Source organism: Mesoplodon densirostris, chromosome 9 (genome assembly GCF_025265405.1).
Source record: "Mesoplodon densirostris isolate mMesDen1 chromosome 9, mMesDen1 primary haplotype, whole genome shotgun sequence".
Classification (NCBI taxonomy): Eukaryota; Metazoa; Chordata; class Mammalia; order Artiodactyla; family Ziphiidae; genus Mesoplodon; species Mesoplodon densirostris.
The window spans coordinates 39,111,650-39,135,009 of record NC_082669.1 but is presented as its reverse complement, the minus strand read 5'-3'; the positions used below and the strand labels follow the sequence as shown (position 1 = coordinate 39,135,009).

The following is a 23,360-nucleotide window of genomic DNA, read 5'->3' as shown; positions in this document are numbered from 1 at the left end:
AAAAATTCTCAGTCCTTCCACCACATGGCTCTGGGAAACCAGTTTCCTGTGACCAGATGTCTGCTGCCTTAACTGCCCCTGATCTAATGTCATGTTACAGAAGTTAGGTTCTTCGCCTTTGATCCCCAGACATATTTGATTTAGCTTTTAGTCAAAATCTTCTTATTTGATGTAACCCAGGTGCCTTTGAGGCCATCCTTTCTTACGGAGATTGAGATAACTGACCAGTGCAAGGATTTCTGAAAATTTCCAACCATGCTTCTCAACAGTCTCCATGTCTGCACGTATGTGACTTGTACCTGATCATGGTCATGCTAGCCCATGTGCAAACTGCTAGGCTCCTTCATGAGTTCATGAGTTTTATTACATTCTCTTTCCACTCGAGGATTTAAGAGATGGGACGGTGCCTCATCCCCAAAGCCTTCCAGCATCCTGCTGGCTCTGCCCCCTTGAGGTCCATGCCTCTGGCTTATGGCTGTCCCTGCTCTGTGTAATGGAAGAGTGCTCAGCTACCTGCTGCCCTAGCCACCTGCCAGGCCTGTTTGCCTTCCCCAGCCTGATACTCTGAGAATGAAGATTTCTCCATTCTTACCTTGACTAAACACAATCCACCTTCTCTTCATTGTCCAGCATCTAAGAAACTCTTAGTCCTAAAAACTGTGGCTGTCTCTTTTCCCTCCCTAGTCCGTGTTGGAGGCCCAGCTCCCTAACCGCTTTAGCCCTCCCCTTTCTCAACAGGAGAAAGCCTTCTATTTGTCTCATTTCCCTCCACTGGGAAGTTTCCTTCTACATGTCTTTCAGTTTGGCTTCTATGGCCCTTTACCGTTCCATTGCCCTGGCCATCAACGGGCTAATGGCCCTTTCAAAGCTTTCTGAAAATCCTTCACTGCTGCTTCAATACCTTCAAGTCATGACAATAGCCATAGTCATAGCTAACATCTGCTGAGCATTTACCAGGCCCTAGGCACTGTACTCTTAGCCATTTATATACATAATCTCTTTTAATCCTCATGTAATCTAATAAGGTAGGTAATATTATTACCCTCCACGCTTTTTCTTTTCTATTAGATGAGGGAATGGAATGTGCATAAAGTGATACAGCTGGTCTCTGAATGCTCCCAGTCTGGCCCCAGAGCTAGCTGTTACAAGCACCACACTCACCTACCTCTCAGTGGCGGTCAGTAGATATTTGTTGGCTAAATGGGAGGGAAGGAGAGATGGAGGGTGAGCAAATAGACAAAATTACACCGAACAACGAGTCCCTTTCTCCTCTTAGCATGGACATTCTGCGTCTGTACCGTATCACATTCAAGAAACTGCAGCCCATGTTGAAGGCAAAAATGGCATCACCTTTCATTAACTGTTAAAGTAGTCAAGTCCTCATTTTTATATTCTAGCATACTGCAGCCATGCTAAAACACAAAGGAATACTTGCCATACTTGTAATTCCTCTGGAGGAAGGGAGTGTATTTTTAATAAACATTCTTCAAAAAATGTATGCTTATGAATTTTAAAGAAAATTACACAGCATAAACAGCTTCCTAATAATAATTTGCATTTTGCAGTGGTTTGCATTTGTCAATGTGCATTCATATTCAGTGAACACATTTAATTCCATCAACATTCTTCTTCTGGTAGATTTGTATTTCTTGGGGAAGCTATCACACTGAAGCCATCAGTTGGAATATTTATTACTATGAACCCAGGATATGCTGGTCGAACCGAATTACCGGAAAATCTCAAAGCTCTTTTCAGGCAAGTGTTATGCTTTGTGGGTTAGCATCTGGAGCACTCATGTCACCTAACGTTGCTGGTTTGCACTGTTAAATGATTTGATTTTACTTAGGAATTTCTGTGGAAAACCCCTTATTATATCTTTGGGATCCCTTTATAGAGAGAACTTTCACCATGATAAATTAATTCTTTTGAAATTATGAAACCAGGACTGAAAATCATTACTTAAAAATTACATATTACATTGAACATTTAATACTAGCTCTTTTGTAATGATATTTTTATTATAAATATAATCTTCATAAACTACAGAATATTTGGAAAATATGGAAACGAATAAAGAAAAAGTTACCACTTTACCACCCAGAAATAATGATTGTTGTATTTTAATCTAGTCTCTTATAATTCCTGTTTTATAAGGTTAAGATATTAAGTTAGATTTTCATTTAGTTCTCATTTAATATGTTGATTTAAGTAGTTTGTCATATTATTGAAAATTCTTTGGAAATACCATTTTTTGTAGCTCCAAAATGGTCTCTCCCAGGGCTCATCCATAATTTTCTTAACCATTCCCTGTTGTCTGACATGGAGGGCTTGTGTTTTTCTTTTCAGTTTTATGATCATAAAATAGCCGGCCGTAAACATCCCTTCACATGAAGTGTTATCCTTATTTCAGGTTATTACCCAGAATAGATTCCTACATGTAGAATTACTTGGTGAATGATTAAAATCTTTATCAATGATCTGCTTTCCAAATGTACTCTGACAGTTTATATGCTTATTAGCAGTCTGTCAGAGAACTTGTGCTGTTGTATACAAACCTGTTCTGATTTAAATCAACTTTGTTCAGGTGTAATTTCATGTAATAAAATGCACCCACTTAAGCATCCAGTTGGTGAAAACACTACCACAATCAAGATATGGAATGTTTCTGACACCCCCAGACATTCTCTTGTGCCTCCTTGAAGTTAAGCCTTCACATCACTGATGTCCTTTCTGTGACTCGAGGTTAAATTTGCCTTTTCTAGAGTTCCTGTAAACGAAACCCTACTGTATGTACCTGTTTGTGTTGTCTGCTTCCCTTGAACATTGTGGTTTGGGGATTCATCTGAGTTGACCAGCATATCACTAGTTCGTTCCTTTTTGTTGCTGATGAGCATTCTATTGGAGAGACATACTACAATTTGTTAATCCATTCACTAGTTGATGGACATTGTTTCCAGTTTGGAGCTGTTATGACTAAAGCTGCTATGAACATTCATGTACAGTCTTTGTGTGAATATATGTTTTCTTTGGGGTAGATATCTATGAATGGAATTGCTAAGTCACATGGTAGGTGTATGTTTGACTTTATTAGAAGCTGCCAATCCTGTTTCCAAGATGGCTGTACCATTTTACACCCTTACCACCAATGTATGAAAATTTCTGCTGCTCTACATTCTTGTCAAAACTTGGTATCGTCAGTCTTTTTAGTTTTAGCGAATCTGATAGATAGGTAGTGGTATGTCATTGTGGGTTTAGCTTGCATTTCCACGATGGCTAATAATGTTGAACATCTTTACATTTAACTTACTGGCCATTCCCATACCCTCTTTTGTGAAGTGCTGTATGCTGCATACAGTTTCTTCTTTTTTTTTTTTTTTTTTTTTTTTCGATACGTGGGCCTCTCATTGCTGTGGCCTCTCCCATTGCGGAGCACAGGCTCCAGACGCGCAGGCTCAGCGGCCATGGCTCACGGGCCCAGCCACTCCGCGGCATGTGGGATCTTCCCAGACCGGGGCACAAACCCGTGTCCCCTGCATCCGCAGGCGGACTCTCAACCACTGCGCCACCAGGGAAGCCCTCTGCATACAGTTTCTTTGTTAAATACACATATTACAAATATTTTTCTCTCAATTTGTGGCTTGCCTTTTCGTTTTCTTAATGGTGCCCATCAAAGATAAAAGTTTTAAATTCAATAAAATATTATTTATCAATTTGTTTCATGGTTTTTCAAAATATCCTATTTAAGAACGCTTGACTCGCCCCAGGTTGCAAAATTTTTCAACTATGTTTCTTTTAGAAGTTTTTTTTTTAATAGTTTTTATATGGACCCCCCCTTCTTTTTGTTAATGTGCTAAACTGTACTCATTGATTATTCAAATGCTAAACAATTCTTCAATGTTGTATTCCTGGGATAAACTCCACTTGGTCAGGAGATATTATTTTATATGTATTGTTGGATTCAATATGGTACTATTTTGTTGAGGATTTTAAAACTGATGTCATGAGGGACATTGCTCTGTAGTGTCCTTTCTTGTCATATCTTCATCTGGTTTTGGCATCAGGGTAATGCTAACCCCATGAATGACTTGACGTATGTTCCCTTCTCTATTTTCTTCAGAGTTTGTGTAGGATTGGTATTATTTACCCCCTAAATATTTGATAGAATTAATCAGTGAAGCCATTCACCCATTTGGGCTTAGATTTTTCTTTGTGGGAATCTTTTTAGTGATCAATTAAATTAATAGATACAGAGATTTTCCAGATTTTTTTCTTCAATTAGTTGTGATGATTTGCATCATTTAAGGAATTTCTCCATGTTATCTAAATTGTTGAATTCATTGGCATTAATTTGTTCATAATATTCTCATATTATCTCTGGTGATGTCCTGAAATCCAGGTCTGGTAAGGGTAATTTGTGTCTTCTCTCCCTTTGTTTCCTTGATGAGCTAGAGGCTTATCAGTTTTACTTTTTAAGAGTTCTTTCGTGTTTATAATATGTGTCTTTGTTCACGGTCTACCTTCAAAATAATATGCTACTTCACATATAATGTAAGAACCGCTGTAGTTTTTAGTGTGATGTCTTTCAATTCTTTTAAGCTTAAAATTTGCTTGTCTGTCCATCTAGATGTTTAAGCATATTTCATTTGTATTTTCTTTTAATTTTTATATTATGACTTTTCAAGTGTACTTCATCTGTTAAGGGCTTATTTTGGTAAGTAGCATGAAATGAGTATTTAAACAGAATTCTTTTCCGTTATAGTCAATTATTCTAGCAACTTTTAATGAACATCTTCCTTTCCTCATAAAATAGCTTTCTCTCTAGCACAGCAATTTTATAATGTCCATTTTCCTTGAAAAAAACATTCTAGAGAATAACTATCCTAGAAATAAATGTAATGATTATAAAATATTTTCATTTGAAAATTGTACATCTCTGCAGTATTTTTACATTTGTATACGGTTCATCTTGCATCAATACATGTTTTCATTTGGGCCTTAAAATTGGGAATTATTGGGCCTCCCTGGTGGCGCAAGTGGTTGAGAGTCCGCCTGCCGATGCAGGGGATACGGGTTCGTGCCCCGGTCTGGGAGGATCCCATATGCCGCGGAGCGGCTGGGCCCGTGAGCCATGGCCGCTGAGCCTGCGCGTCCGGAGCCTGCACGTCCGGAGCCTGTGCTCCGCAACGGGGGAGGCCACAACAGTGAGAGGCCCGCATACCGCAAAAAAAAAAAAAAAAAAAAAATTGGGAATTATTTTGTGAAGTTTTCATAAATTTGGTTTAACTAAGGGCAGACTCATTTGTGTATGGGGGTCAGGACTGGTGTCAGCGAAGTTTGAAGAACAACTGGGTGGTGGAAAGTAGTGTTCATGAGCGGAAGCAGCATGCCTGAGCCTTGAGAGTATCATGACCCCCACCATGTGGCCTCAGCTGTGTGCTTGTACTGCTCAGAACCTCAGTCTGCACCTCAATACAGTACAGATAAGAAGAGTAGCCACGTCAAAGAGTTGAGAGAACTGAGTGAGACTGCCTGAAAAGCTTTTAGCATCCCTTATGGTATGAAGAATACTCATTGAATATCAGTTGTCAGTGTTAGTGGAAGTACCAGTGAAGTAAATTTGCTAGCCTTTTCTCTCCCCTATTTACATAAAAAAGTGTGGGGAAAAACGTGAGGCTACTTTAGGTAGAAGCAGTCAATAACATAATCCAGAAACTCAGGAATGTTTAGGATGAAAAATTAGATAGGCTTTCAGTAGACTGTAATAATATTTACAAAAAACAGATGGGTAAATATTACCCATCTTTACTTTAGAAAAGTCTAAAATGACAGGCTTATTTACTTATTTACTCTGGCTCCTTCTTTGCACTGGACTTCAGTTGAGTGGAATTTTTTCAAATGTTGTGTGTTTTTTTTTGTTTGTTTGGCGGTACGCGGGCCTCTCACTGTTGTGGCCTCTCCCGTTGCGGAGCACAGGCTCCAGATGCGCAGGCTTAGCGGCCATGGCTCACGGGCCCAGCCGCTCCGTGGCATGTGGGATCTTCCCAGACCGGGGCACGAACCCGTGTCCCCTGCATCGGCAGGCGGACTCTCAACCACTGCGCCATCAGGGAAGCCCTCAAATGTTGCTTTTAATGGTAATTGTCCTGCGAGAACTTTTTGGAAGTCTCCCTCCAAAAGGAAGGGAATTTGAAAGTTATGTTTTGATAAATTTTCAGCTTAAAAGTCTAACCAAACTGGCCACAGGCAGTGTTGGAGATGGCTGGTATGAGCTTGAAAGCACTGATGGTTAACTTTTTGTTGTTGTTGTTGTTTAATTTTTTTAATTAATTAATTTATTTATTTATGGCTGTGTTGGGTCTTCATTGCTGCATGTGGGCTTTCTCTAGTTGCCACGAGTGGGAGCTACTCTTCATTGTGGTATGTGGGCTTCTCACATTGTGGAGCATGGGCTCTAGGCGTGCAGGCTTCAGTAGTTGTGGCACTCAGGTTCTGTAGCCCTGGCGACGGGCTTAGTTGCTCCGCAGCATGTGGGATCTTCCCGGGCCAGGGCTCGAACCTGTGTCCCCTGCATTGGCAGGCAGATTCTTAACCACTGCACCACCAGGGAAGCCCAGGAGCTGATGGTTAACTTTTCATGAATTTTGTGAGGTGGCTGTAAAGCACAGGTACTAATAAAAAAACAAATTATATAAACTTTTGATTAACATCTATTAAAGACAAAGGTGATAAGCATTCAAACTCATGATTTCCTAATTAGTTTATCAATACTTGCACTCTTAGGGTACTTGTGTCTATTGTGTCTGTATGGTGGTGTACAATCTCACATCTCGTGCCAGCTGCAAGTTTAGTGATACCGTGTTGGTAAATTGAAATCAGCCATGGTGGAGGTATTGATTCCATGGAAGTCAGCAAACATTATTTTTTGGAGAGCCAGTTGTTAACTGTTCACCAGCACAGCACTGGCCACAGATAAAGGCTGGCCTCTAAGCACAAAACATCACTCATCTTTGTGCAGTGACAACTTACAATGGAAGTTTACCGATTGTACCCACAGATTTCCCTTCAGCTCCTACACCTGTGCTTCTGCCATTTGCAGATTTTTCCACCTTTTTCTATGTGTTTAGTAACTCCTGAGCATTTTTTAGTTGAAATGAAGGGTCTTGTTAGCTATGATTGACAGAGGTAATTGTGACCTGCTTGGGAATGGTTAGAATGTTGGTACACATTAATCACTTGGTTTCAGCAATTTGTACTTATTACCTTATCGCATTTTAAAACAAAATTTCATATTTACTTTGTAGACCCTGTGCCATGGTGGCCCCTGACGTCGAGCTAATCTGTGAAATCCTGTTAGTTGCTGAAGGTTTTGTGGATGCACGCTCACTAGCCCGCAAGTTTATTACATTGTACACGCTCTGCAAGGAGCTCCTGTCCAAGCAGGTGAGAGGTATTATGTTACTTTTTCTGGGTTTTTACACCCCATTAAAACAGCTTCTGAAATATGGACACTGGGTAATTTATCACTCAAATTACAGTTAGACATTTAGGAGTAGTTTTATATTTTCCACAAAATTTTGAAAATCTGAATTTTACAATTCTTCATTTTTTTGAAATTAAAATAAAACTAATAAGAACCTGCTGTACAAAAAAATAAATAAAATTCAAAAAAAAGAAAAGAACAAAAAAAATCATATACTCCTTGTACTAAAAAGGATATGGCTTTAGTCCCTAAGTGCCTCAATTTCCTCATCTTCAACTTGGAGCCAGTAATGTAGAGCACATATAAAGGTTGTTTAAAAAAAAAAACAAGTTAAGTTTTAAGTTAAAGGCTTTATTTGTACTTAATACAGCTTTTATCAATGGGCTATGTGATTTTCTTCAAATGTTATCAGTGCTGTAATTAGATATGAATTTTATGATGCCTCCCTTTCCTGGTGGGAATATTATTTTCCAGGGAGAGATGGCAGGAGTGTTCATAAGAGCCAGGGAAAACTGACTTTCTGAAGAACCCTTGAGAAATGCTAAATGAAAGATTTTCTCGTTTTGTTGGTAATTCTTTATTTGAAGGCAGACTTGGCTTTTTTGTTTGTGTTTATTTTTGCTCTACAATTCCTTTGTTTCTGAAATGGGCCAAATTAATAAATGCATTATTCTCCAGTTACTACCTTCTTGCTGTTTCACTGAAGCTGCTGGTGGGCCACAAAAATGCCATCTATATCAGCATCACTATTTTTAAATTTAGCTTTTTGGTCACCTTTGACTTCATTCTTTTGGTGACCTCTTGTTAATCCCTGGTGACATTATTTTGCAGTTGTTCCAGGATGAAAGTATTAAAATATCACAGCTGGAACCACTCAGTTACCTGTACTGCCAGATGTCCTCATTTTAAATTACCCTTTGTTGGGGTTAAATTTGGAATCTGAGAGGCAAATTCATATTGTCTTTTTAACAACTGTGAATTTATATTCTGGGGTAAAACATATCGAATTTGATAATGTAGAAAAATGCTTGTGACAACGTTATATGCAAAAAACAGCACAGCGAACTGTCGATGTCATCTACAATTTGCATGTGTTTTATTCAATATATTTTATATTACACTGTGTGTTTTATATACATATGACGTGACTGGAAAATACGTTGTGATTTTTAACATTTGTTTCTGGGTACTATGATTGTGAGTATTTTAAATTTTTTCCTTATTCTTGTTTGTGATATCCTTTTAATTTTTTTCAATGAGCCCCTTTTAATTTTATAATGGGAAAACGTCAGAAGAAAAAAGTGTTACTGGACCCAGGATACATGGAGTTGCAACCATACCCCATTCCCAGTACTAATACTTAAACACATTTAGTAAGCATTTACTGTATTCAAGTAATATAGTTATTGCTGACAACGATGAACAGGGTAAACACAGAACAAATGAAGCAGACACTTACATTTCTGACTTCAAAGAACCTATGTAGGAGATTTAGTTTACATGCAATAAAAATTAGAAGGAAATGGAGGATGAAAAAATTATCATAGTTTCAAGGAGGAAAGGAACCAACATTTACTGAACAGGCACCATGTGTTAGCTTTTTTATCTTGACAAAAATACTATGAATTTGGTCTTACTCGTTCCATTTCACAGGTGAGGAAACTGAGTAACCTATCCAAAGTTCCCAACTAATAAGTGGTAGGAGCAAGATTTAAATCCAGTCCTTTCTAACCCTTTCTAGGACCTCTGTAACCACTTACAGGAGGGAGAGGGTGTGAGGGGTAGAGTAGTTGAGGAAAGGGCTCTCCAACTCAACAGAAGTGTCAGAGATGAGATGAGGGGAAAGAAATTTGTCCCGGACAGAAAAGCTGAGTTAGGAACACAGTCCACTGATAGTTTTCTAAGCTGTAGGAATGGATTTGAGAAGAATCAGTGGACATTTTTGACCAAAGGAATAACCTGATGAAAATGGTGAAGATTATGTTAGCAGTTGTTTGCACTGTTTAAATGTCTAGGAGTGTCACCAAGTCGTCTTTTTGTTTTTATTTTTTAATTGAAGTATAGTTGATGAACAATGCTGTGTTAGTTTCTGGTGTACAGAAAAGTGGTTGTTATATACACACACATACATATATAATCTTTTTCTTATTTATTATTATTTTTTGTGGTACACAGGCCTCTCACTGTTGTGGCCTCTCCCGTTGCGGAGCACAGGCTCCAGATGCGCAGGCTCAGCGGCCATGGCTCACGGGCCCAGCCGCTCCGTGGCATGTGGGATCTTCCCGGACCGGGGCACGAACCCGTGTCCCCTGCATCGGCAGGTGGACTCTCAACCACTGCGCCACCAGGGAAGCCCCATATATAATCTTTTTCATATTCTTTTCCCTTATTGGTTATTACAAGATATTGAATGTAGTTCCCTGTGCTATACAGTAGGACCTTGTTTTTTATCTGTTTGATACATGGTAGTTTGTATTTGCTAATCCCAAACTCCAAATTTATCCCTCTCCACCTCCTTTTCCCCTTTGGTAACCATAAGTTTGTTTTCTATGTCTGTAAGTCTGTTTCTGTTTTGTAAATAAGTTTACTTGTGTCATATTTTAGATTGCACACATAAGTGAAATCCTGTGATATTTGTCTTTATCTGACTTCACTTAGAATGATAATCTCTAGGTCCATTCATGGTGCTACAAATGGCATTATGCCATTCTTTTTTATGGCTGAGTAGTATTCCATTGTATATATGTACCACATCTTCTTTATCCATTCGTCTGTCGATGGACATTTGGGTTGCTTCCATGACTTGGCTATGCTAAATAGTGCTGCAGTGAACATTGGGGTGTATGTGTCTTTTTGTACATCCTCTCCTTTAATAGTGTTTCTGTGATGACTTAGCCCCTCCGCAATCTCCCTGGCCTCCTCTTTCCCCTCTCTTTCCCTCCTCTTAAGCCCTAGTCTTCTTTGTATATCAGTGGCTTTCAAATGATTTTTACCATGACCCACAGTAAAAAATACCTTTCTGTTGAGACTCAGTATACACATACATGCATATACACATACATGCATACACACACGCACCCAAGCACAACTGAAACAAAAATCTTCACCAAACACTTCTTACCCTTATCTTCAGTGCACCCTGGTATTTTTCATTCCATTCTGTTCTATTTTAGTACCAACAAAAATGATGGTTAAGACCCACTAAATTGATTTTATTATCTATTAATGTACTGAGAAGCATATACATTTATATGTGTTGCTTCACTGCTTACAAAGCATTAACTCATTTTACTTCAGCAACCTTGTGAAGTGGGTGGATACTTTAATCTACCTTTTTATAGATGATGGTAGTAAGGCTTGGAGAGGTTAAGTGACTTTCCCACATGCACAGCTGGGAGACATTGAGAGAAGGGTTGTTAACTATGTGGATTGTAGACAGAAGACAAAGGAGAGAAGGTGGGTTACATACAGTCAGTCAGCTAATAGAGTGTATCTTTCCTGAGTCTCCTGCCCTGTGCTATGTGCTGTGCTAGGACCTAGAAGGCAAAAAATCAGCACGGGGTCTGTGCTCCAGGAGCTCGGAGCCTGTGAAGGAATCTCGTGTAGGGGTAATGTGGAAGTCTCGAAGAGGTATTGGTTTAATCACTGAACTTTTATTTTTTAATTTTTATTGGGGTATATTTGATTTATAATGTTGTGTTAGTTTCAAGTGTACAGCAAAGTGAACCTGTCATACATATACACATATCCTCTCTTTTTTGGATTCTTTCCCATATAGGCCATTACAGAGTACTGGGTAGAGTTCCTTGTGCTATACAGTAGGTCCTTATTAGTTATCTGTTTTATATACAGTAGTGTGTATATATCAATCCCAATCTCCCAATTTATCCCTCCCCCACTTACCCCCTGGTAACCATAAGTTTGTTTTCTACATCTGTGACTCTGTTTATGTTTTGTAGGTAAGTTCATTTGTACCCTTTTTGTAGATTCCACTTCTTAATCACTCAGATGCTCCAGCCTGGATGTTGGCACTTAATACAGTCAAAACTGGATTATTAAAGTTCAATGATTATTTTCTACATCTGTAACTCTATTTCTGTTTTGTAGATAAGTTCATTTGTACCCTCTTTTTAGATTCTACACATAAGCAATATCATATGATATCATTACCAGGGGGTAAGGAGTGGGGGGGAGGGATCAACTGGGAGATTGGGATTGACATATACACACTACTATATATAAAATAGATGACTAATAAGGACCTACTGTATAGCACAGGCAACTCTACTCAATACTCTGTAATGACCTGTATGGGAAAAGAATCTAAAAAAGAGTGGATGTATGTATATGTATAACTGATGCACTTTGCTGTACACCTGAAACTAACACAACATTGTAAATCAACTATACTCCAGTAAAAATTAAAAATAAAATTTAAAAAAAGAGTAATGAGGGAAATTAGAGATCCAGGGCTGGGAATGGGTGGAATAGCAGGGCTGCCGGTAGAAAACAAGAGGAGTGTGCTTGTGGTTGGAAGTGAAAACACTGGAGTAATTGAACCCCTGAGTTAGCAGGCTTACTGAGAGAACAGAGGGAGGAAGGCGAATGGAGCCTTGGGCAAATACTGCAACTAAACGCTATGGAAAGAAGAGATTTGCTGACAGAGGTGGAGAATCAGGCAAAAGCAGGACGCTGCAGGGACACGGTTTTTACAATTTCAAGGAGGGGAAGAGAATATTATTTTACATCATTAAGACACATTTACCTGAACTCTTTTCTTTTAGCTTTTGGCTTTTACTTCTGTAATGAGACTCTGATTCCCTCATAAAATTTTTGAAAAAATATATCTGTGTTTTGATTTTAGGATCATTATGATTGGGGACTTCGTGCTATTAAATCTGTCTTGGTTGTAGCTGGCTCCCTGAAACGAGGAGATAAAAATAGACCTGAAGATCAGGTACTGCAATGCTAATATGATTTTGTTAAGTGAAGAGCTAAATGGCTTTGTACAAATAAAAGTATATATATCTAGATGGTGGGTCATACATAGCATGACTTTTTAAAAAGCATCACATCTATTTTTAATACAGGATATTTTGAGGACTGGCATTTCTTATGTTATAAAAGACCATAAGTATTCTTGAGTAAAAGGATATGAATATATGAAAGAAAATGTGATTTTATAAGTGCTTCTGAAATATCAGCCGCAAAAAGTATTTTGGCAATCATAAATAATTCAGTAATCAATGTTTGATTTTCTCTGAGGAACATTTAGAAAATCTGATTGAGTTGAGATATTAATCCTGAAAAAGTCCATGAAGACATAATCTAATGGAAGAAAGTATGTCCATTTCATGGGTTGTGAGATGAGTTTAAAGAAAGCAACAGGGGGGATGCTCACCTAACACCAATGATATATTTAGTTGGTTATTTAGAGCTACTAGGGGAATGTTCCACTGTCCTTCGTGGGGAAAAACAATAACACCCACATCGTGCATTTTTCTCTATTAAACAAGTAGTGAGAGTAATGGATATACAGCCTGTGTGAAGATGCAGTATGGCTTGAGATTTTGAAAAAGGTCTATTCCTGTGAGTTTCTTTACATGTTAAGGGATATTTATCATGTGATTTTCTACTTCTCTTTTCCAATCTTTCTCTCTCTTCCTCTGAGTCACAATTCATGATTGGGTCAAGATTTCATGCATTTACCTCTTTCTGTAAAAGTCATTCTGATGTTCAAGTTACTGCTTTTAAAATCTAAAGCCCTCTTTGATTTTCAGCCAAAATAGAACAAAAACCGAAACTAAAACTGGGTTGAGTTTATCATTCTGAGATTCTTAGAGTATTTTGGACAAAACGGTCTCATGGCCTTGGTTAATTTACATCCTGGAGTTTGAAGATTACAGAGAGAGGTACCTCAGACCCTTTCTTAAGATCAAAACATTATCCAGGGAGGAACGGGGCCTATTGGTTGGTTTTAGTCTGAGGTTATCCATGGTATCAGCAGAGCTTTCTGCTGTTCTGATATATGACCTTGTAAGCAGTTACCCTCCCTGTAGATAGAATGCCATTCTAATAGAGAACAGTATCTATCTCATGATTACATCTTTAGCTGTTTAGGTGTTTGTTAGACCTTGTATTGGCTTTTTTCTGAAATGTTTTCTCTTTTCCTTTCTAGGTACTCATGAGAGCATTAAGGGACTTCAATATGCCTAAAATAGTGACTGATGACATCCCTGTGTTTTTGGGCCTGGTTGGTGACCTGTTTCCAGCCCTGGATGTGCCCCGGAGGAGAGTACCCCACTTTGAACAGATGGTCAGGCAGTCCACCGTGGAGCTCCGCCTGCAGCCCGAGGAAAGCTTCATCCTCAAAGTAAAAGGATCATTTCCTTGTCATGGCAGCCCTTGGGAGGTGCATTGACAATAACTGTGGTTAAGTGATACTCAACCAAAACATTAACTTACATATTACACTGACCTTAAGATGCTCTTCATATATACATCAAAGCATTCTAATATAGTCCCATTCTGTGAGAAGGTGAAAACACAGAGAGGGTAAGTCATGGTTTTCAATGTAAGCAGGCTTTTCATTAGTTTATAAAACTCCTTGGTTCTTCTTGGTGATGTGCACCAAAAATTAATTTTGCTTTCTTTTCTCTCCATCTTAGAGAAAGTTGGAAATAAAGTCATTAGCACATGCTTGTAATGGGGCAGAAACGTATGATATCACCTGAGTTATCAAAGGCTTGTGCATGTGCTCACTCGTCTGGGGTGTAGTGAATACATGGGTGTTAAAATACATACAGATTATCTGTTATAGATATTTCAAAGGATATAAGTCATTAGTCAGTTGTAGATGATGTTGGCCGTATGCTGTTTCTGGTCCCACTTCATGAAGCGTCATTGATTTTTGTAACTAACCCCTGCCATGTACCAAGTACCTCTGTACTTCACTTCTGCCTGTGTCACTGACTCACCGAGTAATGGTTTTTCTTCATCCTCATCCCCATACTCTACCTTGAGAGATCTGGGAGCAACTATACTTTGCACTTGTCATCTTTTCTAACTTTCCAGGAATGTAATGCTGTCAGTGGGGGCTGGCTCAAGTTGTAAGGAAAGAACTGGGTGAAAATGGGCAGATTTTTTTTTAAATCACAAACTCATTAAAGGAAACTAGTGTGTGGTTGTTTGGTCTGCAGGTTGTCCAGCTTGAGGAGCTGTTGGCCTTGCGACACTCTGTCTTTGTCGTTGGAAATGCAGGCACAGGAAAGAGCAAGGTATAGTAAACACCTGTTAGCTTTCAGCCATGAAAGGAACAAAATTGCGCAGGGTGGGAGACCTACAATCACTTCCGTTTGAGAGTTCCCTTCAGTGAAGTTGCTCATAATTTTGGGTTAGGATCTGAGACTCTAACATTGCTATTTGATCAATCGAAACCCTTCCTTTATACTGGGAGCAGGGAGAGAGGAGCTAGTAGAACATTGCATTCAAATAAGTAAACTGAGGGAAGATTGGGCTTTCCACGTGAGATAGCATCCTATTCGCTAACTTAGATGCATGCCACCCTGCTCTATGCATCCTTCAATAATATACCTGAATTCTTTTATCCAAAGTAAACATATTGAGAGACTCTAGAGTAAGATACCTGGCTTATAGGATTGGTGTGGCCCTACCCACATTGATCAAAACTATTTTCTTATATTTCCCAAGTTATCCTAGTGTCTCCTCCCCACATCATTAAGAAAAACCCAAATAGTTTTCTTCAATACTCCCCCAGAAATATAGCCCTCTATAGGGCCAAAACAAAACTTGAAAAGAAAGGGAGGAAGCAAAAACCACATTTTTGAAGTACTTATTATGTACTCTGCTAGGTGCATTATGTGTGATTTACTCTGCACAACGATGATAGGCCATGGGTGTTATTATCCCCATTTTTAGTTCACTGCTTGATTTTGTTTGGTCTTACTGACAGTCCTGGCAACATACTTATTTTCTTGCTTGGCAGACAGTATAATGCAGAACTGCATGCATTTTAACTGAGGGTGCTTGGGTATAAACATATTTAGTAACCAGCAACTAAAAGTAAGCAGAGTGGGCATATGAGACTTTAGAGCATGGGTGTCTATAGAACTTGCCAGTATTTAGGTCAGAACCCAAAGTGGAATACGTGTAAAAGGAAGCCCTATATAGGGCTTTTTCTATTGAAAAATGTAATCATTGAAATAGTAAAGTAGATAACTGATAGACCTGTAATTATTTTGTTAAAGTAAGTTTCAGATGTGAGCCATGGTGCAAGGAAGGATAAAATTAAATTCTATAATTTTCAGTAGATTAATGGTTTCTAAAAATAGAAGCTTAATATTTCTAAGACATTCAATTTCTTTCATCTAGTCTTCATTGATTCCGTTCTATTCAACCTTTGCTTAAGCTTATAGAACTAGAGCACCAAAGCTTGGGCCATGTTATTTAGCAACTGATTATTCTAAAGTATTTGGCAATTGTTTATCAATCCTTTAAACCCCTGTGAGAGGAGATCAGGATGATAATATCTAAAATAAAAGCCATGGCTTTTCAGAGAAAACAGAAAGGATAGTTGGGCAGATATTTGGGTTAAGGTGTCGATTAATTAAATACACATGTATTAAGCACCTATCCTGAGAATTCTTTTTATTTAATTTTTTACACTTTTTAAATTTATTTTTTATTTTTGTTTCCTTATTGGCCACGCTGCGTGGCATACGGGATCTTAGTTCTCCAAACTGGGATAGAACCTGTGCCCCTGCAGTGGAAGCACAGAGTCTTAACCACTGGACCCTCCAGAGAGGACCTATCCTGTGAATTCTTATCACCAAGACTTCTTTTCCTCAATTACCTAGAACAGGGCTTCTCAACCTCAGCACTCTTGACATCTGTACAGGATAACTCTTTGTCCTGGGGGCTGGTCTTTCATTGCAGGGTGTTGAGCAGCATCCCTGGCCTCTGCCCACGAGATGCCCAGTAGCACGTCCTCTTCCCCCAAGTCAAGATGATCTCCTCCTGAGAACTATTGTTCTAGGTTGCTAGGTCTCAAAGCATGTCTAGACCAGCATCCTAGGCATCACCTGGGACCTTCTTAGAACTCAAATCAGTCCTATGCAAGACCTGCTAAATTAGAAACTCCGAGATCGGGTCCATTAGTCTGTTTTAATACCCTCTAAGCACTTTGGATGCAGGCTAAATTTTAAGAACAATCAAAATAATACAGGCAGAGTGGATTTTAATAACATGTACAGGAGCACATTTACATATAGTCCTTTACTTTGCACACATCGTTATAAATCTCAGTTGATAGTGACTTTCTCTTGACAGAATCAGGTGAACTGATCCTCAGGGATTGTGGGATTAAATTTTTCAAGATGTGAATGAAAATGTGCACATGTAAATTTTTTCCCATTCTCAATATACACAGAATATCTAGGAACAGATAATGCCTAAGGAAAACTCTTCAGAAATCTTTTGCTTCCCATCTGGCTTACATTAGTATTAATTTTCTTAGCGTTTTTCCTTCTTTCTTTTTCAGATTTTGAGAACACTGAACCGAACATATGTTAACATGAAACAGAAACCCATTTGGAATGACTTAAACCCCAAAGCTGTGACAACAGATGAACTCTTTGGTTTCATACATCATGCTACCCGAGAATGGAAAGATGGCAAGTAGTATTTCCCCTTTTGAAGTGCTAAAATTTTCTTTTTTTTTTTTAATCCAGAAAATCATTTTTCAGTTCAAGCCAATTTTAGTCATGGTTGTAGATTTACTGTTTATGGGTTGGCGTTATTGGAAATAGAGCAGCTCACAACAGCATTTATAACCTATAAATTAAAACTAGATTTGATTAAGTGGTCGATTAGCATTCAGCAGGTTTGTGCTCAGAGCTGTGTATTTTATCCTCCATCAATTATGTCAGGGCTCCCTGTAAACCAGCAGAGAAGTCAACACAAATGCCTCAGGGAACATTTATAAAGTACCTGATACAAGATACTGAGTTTCAGGAATGTACTATTCTAGGTGCCAGGGCAAAAGTCAGTGGGACATGTTTCTTGCCCTGAAAGCTTTTGTGGACAAGCAGATTCCTTTGTTAAAATCACTTTTAACATTCTCATTTCTGTAAATGCACTAATCTAGACATCATCCTTGAGTCCTTTCCCACATTCACAGCATACATTTAACCTCACAGCAAATCCTATAGGCCTTACTTACCTTTAACATACGTATTGTATTCCAGTACTTCTCACCTTCTCTGCAGCTCCCACATGAGTCCAAGCCACCAGCACCTCTTGCCTGCATTTGCGGTGTCGCACCTCACGGGTCTCTGTTAATTCATTTTCCATGCAGCAGACAGAGGGCGGTCTTCAGAATATTAGTTCTCTGCTTGCGGTTTCCAGTGTGTTTCACCACCGTTAGAATCCAGCCTTTATCCAAGGCTTTCAAGGTTCTGTGTGATTGAGTCCCTCTTCCCCATCTCTGATCTCATTTCCTGTTCTCTGCCTTTCACTTACACATACACTCGGGCCTCCTTGCTCTTCTCTGAACCTGCCAAGCATCTTCCTGTCATGTGCCTTTGCACTTGGTATTCCCACCATCTGCAACACTGGAGATACCTGCATGGCTTGCTCTCTTATGTTACTAGAATGTCTGGTCAGACATCGCATCAGAGAAGACTTCCCTGATGACCCTGTCAAAGGAGCAGAGCTCGTCATTCTCCATCCTAGTATCATGTACACCTGCTTCCTTAGTTTGTGGGACAGTCAAAATTTGCTCTCTTAGGCTTTCTTTTTTTTTTTTTTTAAGTACTGTGGCCGGAAGGGAATAATATCCGTTTATGCTGAAAATATGTAGAAGCCTTTCAAATTAGTGTCCATTAGAACAGGTTGCTGGCTTTTTTATGAATTATGGTAGCAGGTTCTACTGTAGACTATCACTTATCTTTGCACAAAATCCTTCACAGAGGAAGCAAAACCTTCCACATACCTAACTCAAAACAGTTTTTTTCACCATAGTATTATATACTTGAGTTTTGAACAGTCAGCAACTATTAAATGTGCCATGAAACACGCATAATACTTAGCAAAAAGGACTCTGGATTTTAAATGTTTCTATCTTTACATCTTGTGAGATAATGATAAGGTATTATAATGCCAGTGAACACATTTCCCAAAGAAATGTATCGCACTTCTGAATACTTTAGCTTTATAATGATCTCTCTTGAATACTGTTATAGAAAAATGGAGAAAGGTGGAATAAATTAATATTTGGCCTAAAATAGATACTGAATATATGTGCATGAAAAGGTTAATATTTTCATTTGGTGTAAGTTTTGAGTTTCATGTACGTCACCTGCTGTAAATCTCCACAGGTGTTCTTCAAGGAAGGTACTATCATCTTTATTTGACATTTGGGGTTGCTCAGTCTGAGAAGTTAAGGAACCTTCTCATGGAAGTAAAACTTGTCCATTGGTCTAGATCTCAGGGATAGCTCAAAAAGTAGTGCTGTTTGCCCACCTGAAAGAGGTGGCAAACTTATACCAAATTTACTTACTGAATAAAAGAGCTTCCAGTACAAATAAGACAAATTTATTTTAGAGATAAATAGCACTCAACTCCATTATACATTAGGATTGCTTACTCTTAACTTATAGGTCTATTCTCATCCATTCTGCGAGAACAAGCAAATCTTGGGCATGATGGACCAAAATGGATAGTGCTGGATGGCGATATTGATCCCATGTGGATTGAATCACTAAATACTGTCATGGACGATAACAAGGTGAGTAATACCTCAGTGCTAAACCTTAAATGTAACAACTGGAGTGTACTGAGTTCCATTCACTTGTTGACTTTAATACCAGTTTCAGGCATTAACCTGATATTCTTTATGTAATTACTACTTTGATGGGGCACCTTCCTGGTAATTCTCTTAATTTCACTGTTAAAGAATTTAAGGGAATACATTTTTTTCTTGTCTATAAATTTAACCATCTTTAAAGAGAGTTAGATACATATCCAAGGATTTAGTCCATCCACATCTTACCATTTTCTAAGAGCTAGGCGTAAATTATTATTATATCTTCTCTTTAAGTATGGACTACTTGAATAATAAAAGAATGAGTTTGTGCCCTATGTTAATTGGCTAAATTTAGCTCTTGAAATTAAGTAGTTCCTATGGCTACAGATTTGCGTATGCATTCCTAAGCATTTTGCCATGGTTAATCCAGAATTTCCAGCAAAAACAAAAGGTGAAGGTACAGGTCTGTGAGACACCATTGAAGCAACACAAGGTCTACTGTTAGGGTCAGGAGAAAGAAATCATTAATTGTCATTGCTATAGAATAGTAGTAGTAACCCCCTTAACCTAAGAGTAATTACTGTTTTCTGAACCAAGACATTGTCTATCATAAAATACAGGTCTAAGATCTTTACACTTGCATGAGTTTCTACAGGACAGTTTAAAATTGTGATAGTTCAGATTCTAAATAAAGTTCATTTTTTATGGCATTCAGGCCTTTTTATGTAATCAACTCTTAAAACAAGGGTCTTATATTTAGTAATAATTACCACAGTTATTTAAAGGTTGGCATGAGTGAGTCCATGTTGGTGAGTTTGTTCCTCAGGGGTTAGCGAGCTCCCCTGAGGATGAACCGAGATCTTTATTCAGACTGCATTTCATTGTTTGTTTGTTTTTTACTTGTTTTTGTAACAAACAACATTTTTTAAATGTAAGGATAGTTGAGTTACAATGTTGTGTTAATTACTGCTGTACAGCAAAGTGAGTCAGTTATGCATATATATAAATACACACACACACACACACACACACACACATTCTTTTCCATGATGGTTTATCATGGGATACTGAATATAGTTCCCTGTGATATCCAGTAGGACCTTGTTGTTTATCCATCCTATATATATTCAGACTGCATTTCTAGCTCAGGCAGTGAGCTAGCCTTTGGCACTTCTCCTGGGGGAAGGACTTTGTGCTGTTTTGGAAAGTTAGCAGCCTTGCCTTTACTCCCTAATGAAATGGCCACTTTTGTGCTGTGCTGTTCTGTCCAGGTGCTGACCTTGGCCAGCAATGAACGCATAGCTCTCACTCCCTCTATGAGGCTGCTCTTTGAGGTTCATCACTTAAGGACAGCAACCCCAGCTACTGTTTCCAGGGCTGGTATTCTATACGTGAACCCACAGGATTTAGGCTGGAATCCGTGAGTATTGCTTTTATTTTAATTGTGGTAAAATATACATGAATGTGGAATTTACCATTTTTAAGTGTAAAGTTCAGAGGCATTAGGTACATTCACGTTGTTGTACAACCGTCATTACCATCCATCTCCAGAACCTTTTGCATCTTCCCAAACTGAAGCCCCATATGCACTAAGCAGTAGCCCTCCCAGCATCCCCACCTCCTTTCTACTTTCTCTCTATGAATTTGAATACTCTAGGTGCTTCTTATAAATTGAATCATGTAGTAATTGTCTTTTTGTGCTGGGCTTATTTCACTTAGCATAATGTCTTCAAAGTTCATGCATGTTACAGCAGGTGCCGGAATGTCCTTCCTTTTCAAAGCTGAATGATATTCCATTTGGTAGAGATATATATATCTCATATTGTTTATCCAGTCATCCTTCTGTAGATACTTGGGCTGCTTCTCCCTTTTGACTGTTGCAAATAATACTTCTGTGAACACGGGCATAATCTCTTTGAGTCCCAGCTTTCAATTATTTTTGATACATATATGTACAAGTGGAATGGCTAGATCATATGGTAATTTTGTTTCAAATTTTTGGAGGAACTGCCATACTGTTTTCCATTAGTGGCTACTCCATTTTACATTCCCATCAGTAGAGCACAAGAGTTCCAATTTCTGCATGACCCCACCAATACTTGTTATTTTCTCTACTTTTTATAATAACCATCCTAATGGGTGTGGAGTGGTATCTCATTCCAGTTTTGATTTACATTTTTCTAATGATTAATCATTTGAGCATCTTTTCATGTGTTTATTGGCCATTTGTATATTTTCTTTGGAGAAATGCCCATTTCAGTCCTTTGCCTGTTTTTTAATCTAGTTGTTTGGGTTCTTTGTTGTTTTTGTAAACATTTCTTTTTTTAATCTTAGATTTCTAAGAATGCTAAAAATGTATTTGATTATTTGAAGAAAATGTTAGCAATTAAATTTAAAGTTAATTAATTAGACTAACTTAAAAGTCATTAAATTAGCACCTGTATGCAGTTGTCATTTTTAGTTGGACATTACCCTGTTCATACCTTGCACATGTTAAGACATATATTTGTTGACTAAGTGAATAAGTAATAATAATAGCTCATATGGAGCACATAGATATATCATTTAGTGAACATTTGTGTGTTTGTATGTATACACATAATATGCATACATGAACAGTACTGATGCTTTGATTTAGAACAATTTTATTGTGCCCACTTACTTACTCTTCAAATGCTTACACTTTCCATAATTCATTCTGGTGGTCCCTTGTCACCCCCTCTCGTATTTCCACTATGCGCTGTAGAAACATCTGAGCTCTGCCCATGAACACGTGCTGGTGCCTGGCATGCTTCTTGTGTCAGATATCTTCTCTTTACCCCTCCACCCTGCTCTGTGCTCCCAGCGGCCATCCTGTGTGGACCACATCAATGGGCTCCTTGCCCTCTGGCTTCTGGTTGGTTTGGCCAGTTAGGAGCCCTGGCAGGAAATGAGAGGGAGAAAAGAGAGTGAGGTTAGGCTATTCATTCCCTTGGCTCCCTCCCTGCAGGAGCGCATCAGGATGACGGTGACCTTCATCAGCAGCTCCTCGTAAATCTCTCCATGAGATTCTTTGCTTCCAGGTTTTGATAGCCCTTCCTTCTCTTGTCCCTGCAGCCGCAGGTGCTCTCACCATTTCTCAGCCATCACCCCATGACATGGCACTCTCCTGTCCAGTTTCCCTGCTTCCGCCCACACCTTTGCCAATAGTCCTTTTATTGATCCTTCTCTATTATCCTGATTTGAGGATGACCTCTGTTCCCTGCCAGATGCCTGACTCATGCACTCCTCCAGGCTACTTTTCTGTGTACTGATTTATTTACTAAAAGTCTCATTCTCTAACTCAGCAGCCAAGTAGAGCCATACCCAGGTTTCTGTGAAGGTAAACCTTCATTGGCTAGGGGAGGGAGTGATTTTTAAAACTCTAAAATGGAGAGTTCTTGAGCTAATAGCTCCTTTCCCCAGCTAGGGTTTTGACTATCTCCTAGGATGCTTCTGTTGATCGGGGTCTAGCTGACAGAAAATCTCCAGTGCCCCTTGACTCCCCCATATGGATAGCAGAGGCAGTCTTGTACCCCTCACCCCCACTGGTGTGGTCTGATTTCAGTAGTGAATCTCACAGTTCCCAAGGTCTCTGTAGTTCAGTTTTAATAACATATGGAGATTTGTGCTAACAAAAGCGGTCTAAATCCCCATTTAAAGAAAGACTTTTATCTCATAAGTCAGAGGTCACAATTTGGCAAAAGAGTCACCCAATTTACATTCTTGAGAAAGTTAAACCCTTCTTCACCATTAGATTTTATTTTCATGGAGGTTTTTTTAAATTTAAGATCAATGGGTAGGTTTTAATTTTCATATGTGTGACCAAAGGGTCCATCCAGGTCATTATCCAAAATAATGGGAATCTTCTGTAAAGGATATTTTTATATTTTTACCTCCTACTGCCAGAAACTTTCAATGAACTACCAAAAAGTGGCTCTTTCAAGTTGGGGGTGGTATATTTTTAACTCCATATTTATTGGATAATTTATTACCTTACCTTAATGTCATAATATTAAAAATGTGATAGCTTTACAT

At 38.7% G+C, this 23,360-nt stretch overlaps 1 protein-coding gene across 2 annotated transcripts in view; it reads left to right on the top strand.

Annotated features, from left to right (window-relative positions):
- The window catches only part of DNAH11 (dynein axonemal heavy chain 11), a 313,208-nt gene that overhangs the window by 127,490 nt on the left and 162,358 nt on the right, over positions 1-23,360 (top strand). The window contains exons 35-42 of one of the 2 annotated variants that reach the window (XM_060108331.1): positions 1,639-1,755; positions 7,302-7,440; positions 12,345-12,437; positions 13,659-13,853; positions 14,680-14,757; positions 17,040-17,172; positions 19,159-19,286; positions 20,576-20,724. In XM_060108331.1, coding sequence (XP_059964314.1) covers positions 1,639-1,755; positions 7,302-7,440; positions 12,345-12,437; positions 13,659-13,853; positions 14,680-14,757; positions 17,040-17,172; positions 19,159-19,286; positions 20,576-20,724 — 1,032 coding nt within the window. Of the gene's footprint in view, positions 1-1,638; positions 1,756-7,301; positions 7,441-12,344; positions 12,438-13,658; positions 13,854-14,679; positions 14,758-17,039; positions 17,173-19,158; positions 19,287-20,575; positions 20,725-23,360 lie in introns of those variants that run through there. The other variant, XM_060108329.1, reaches the window with a different exon arrangement.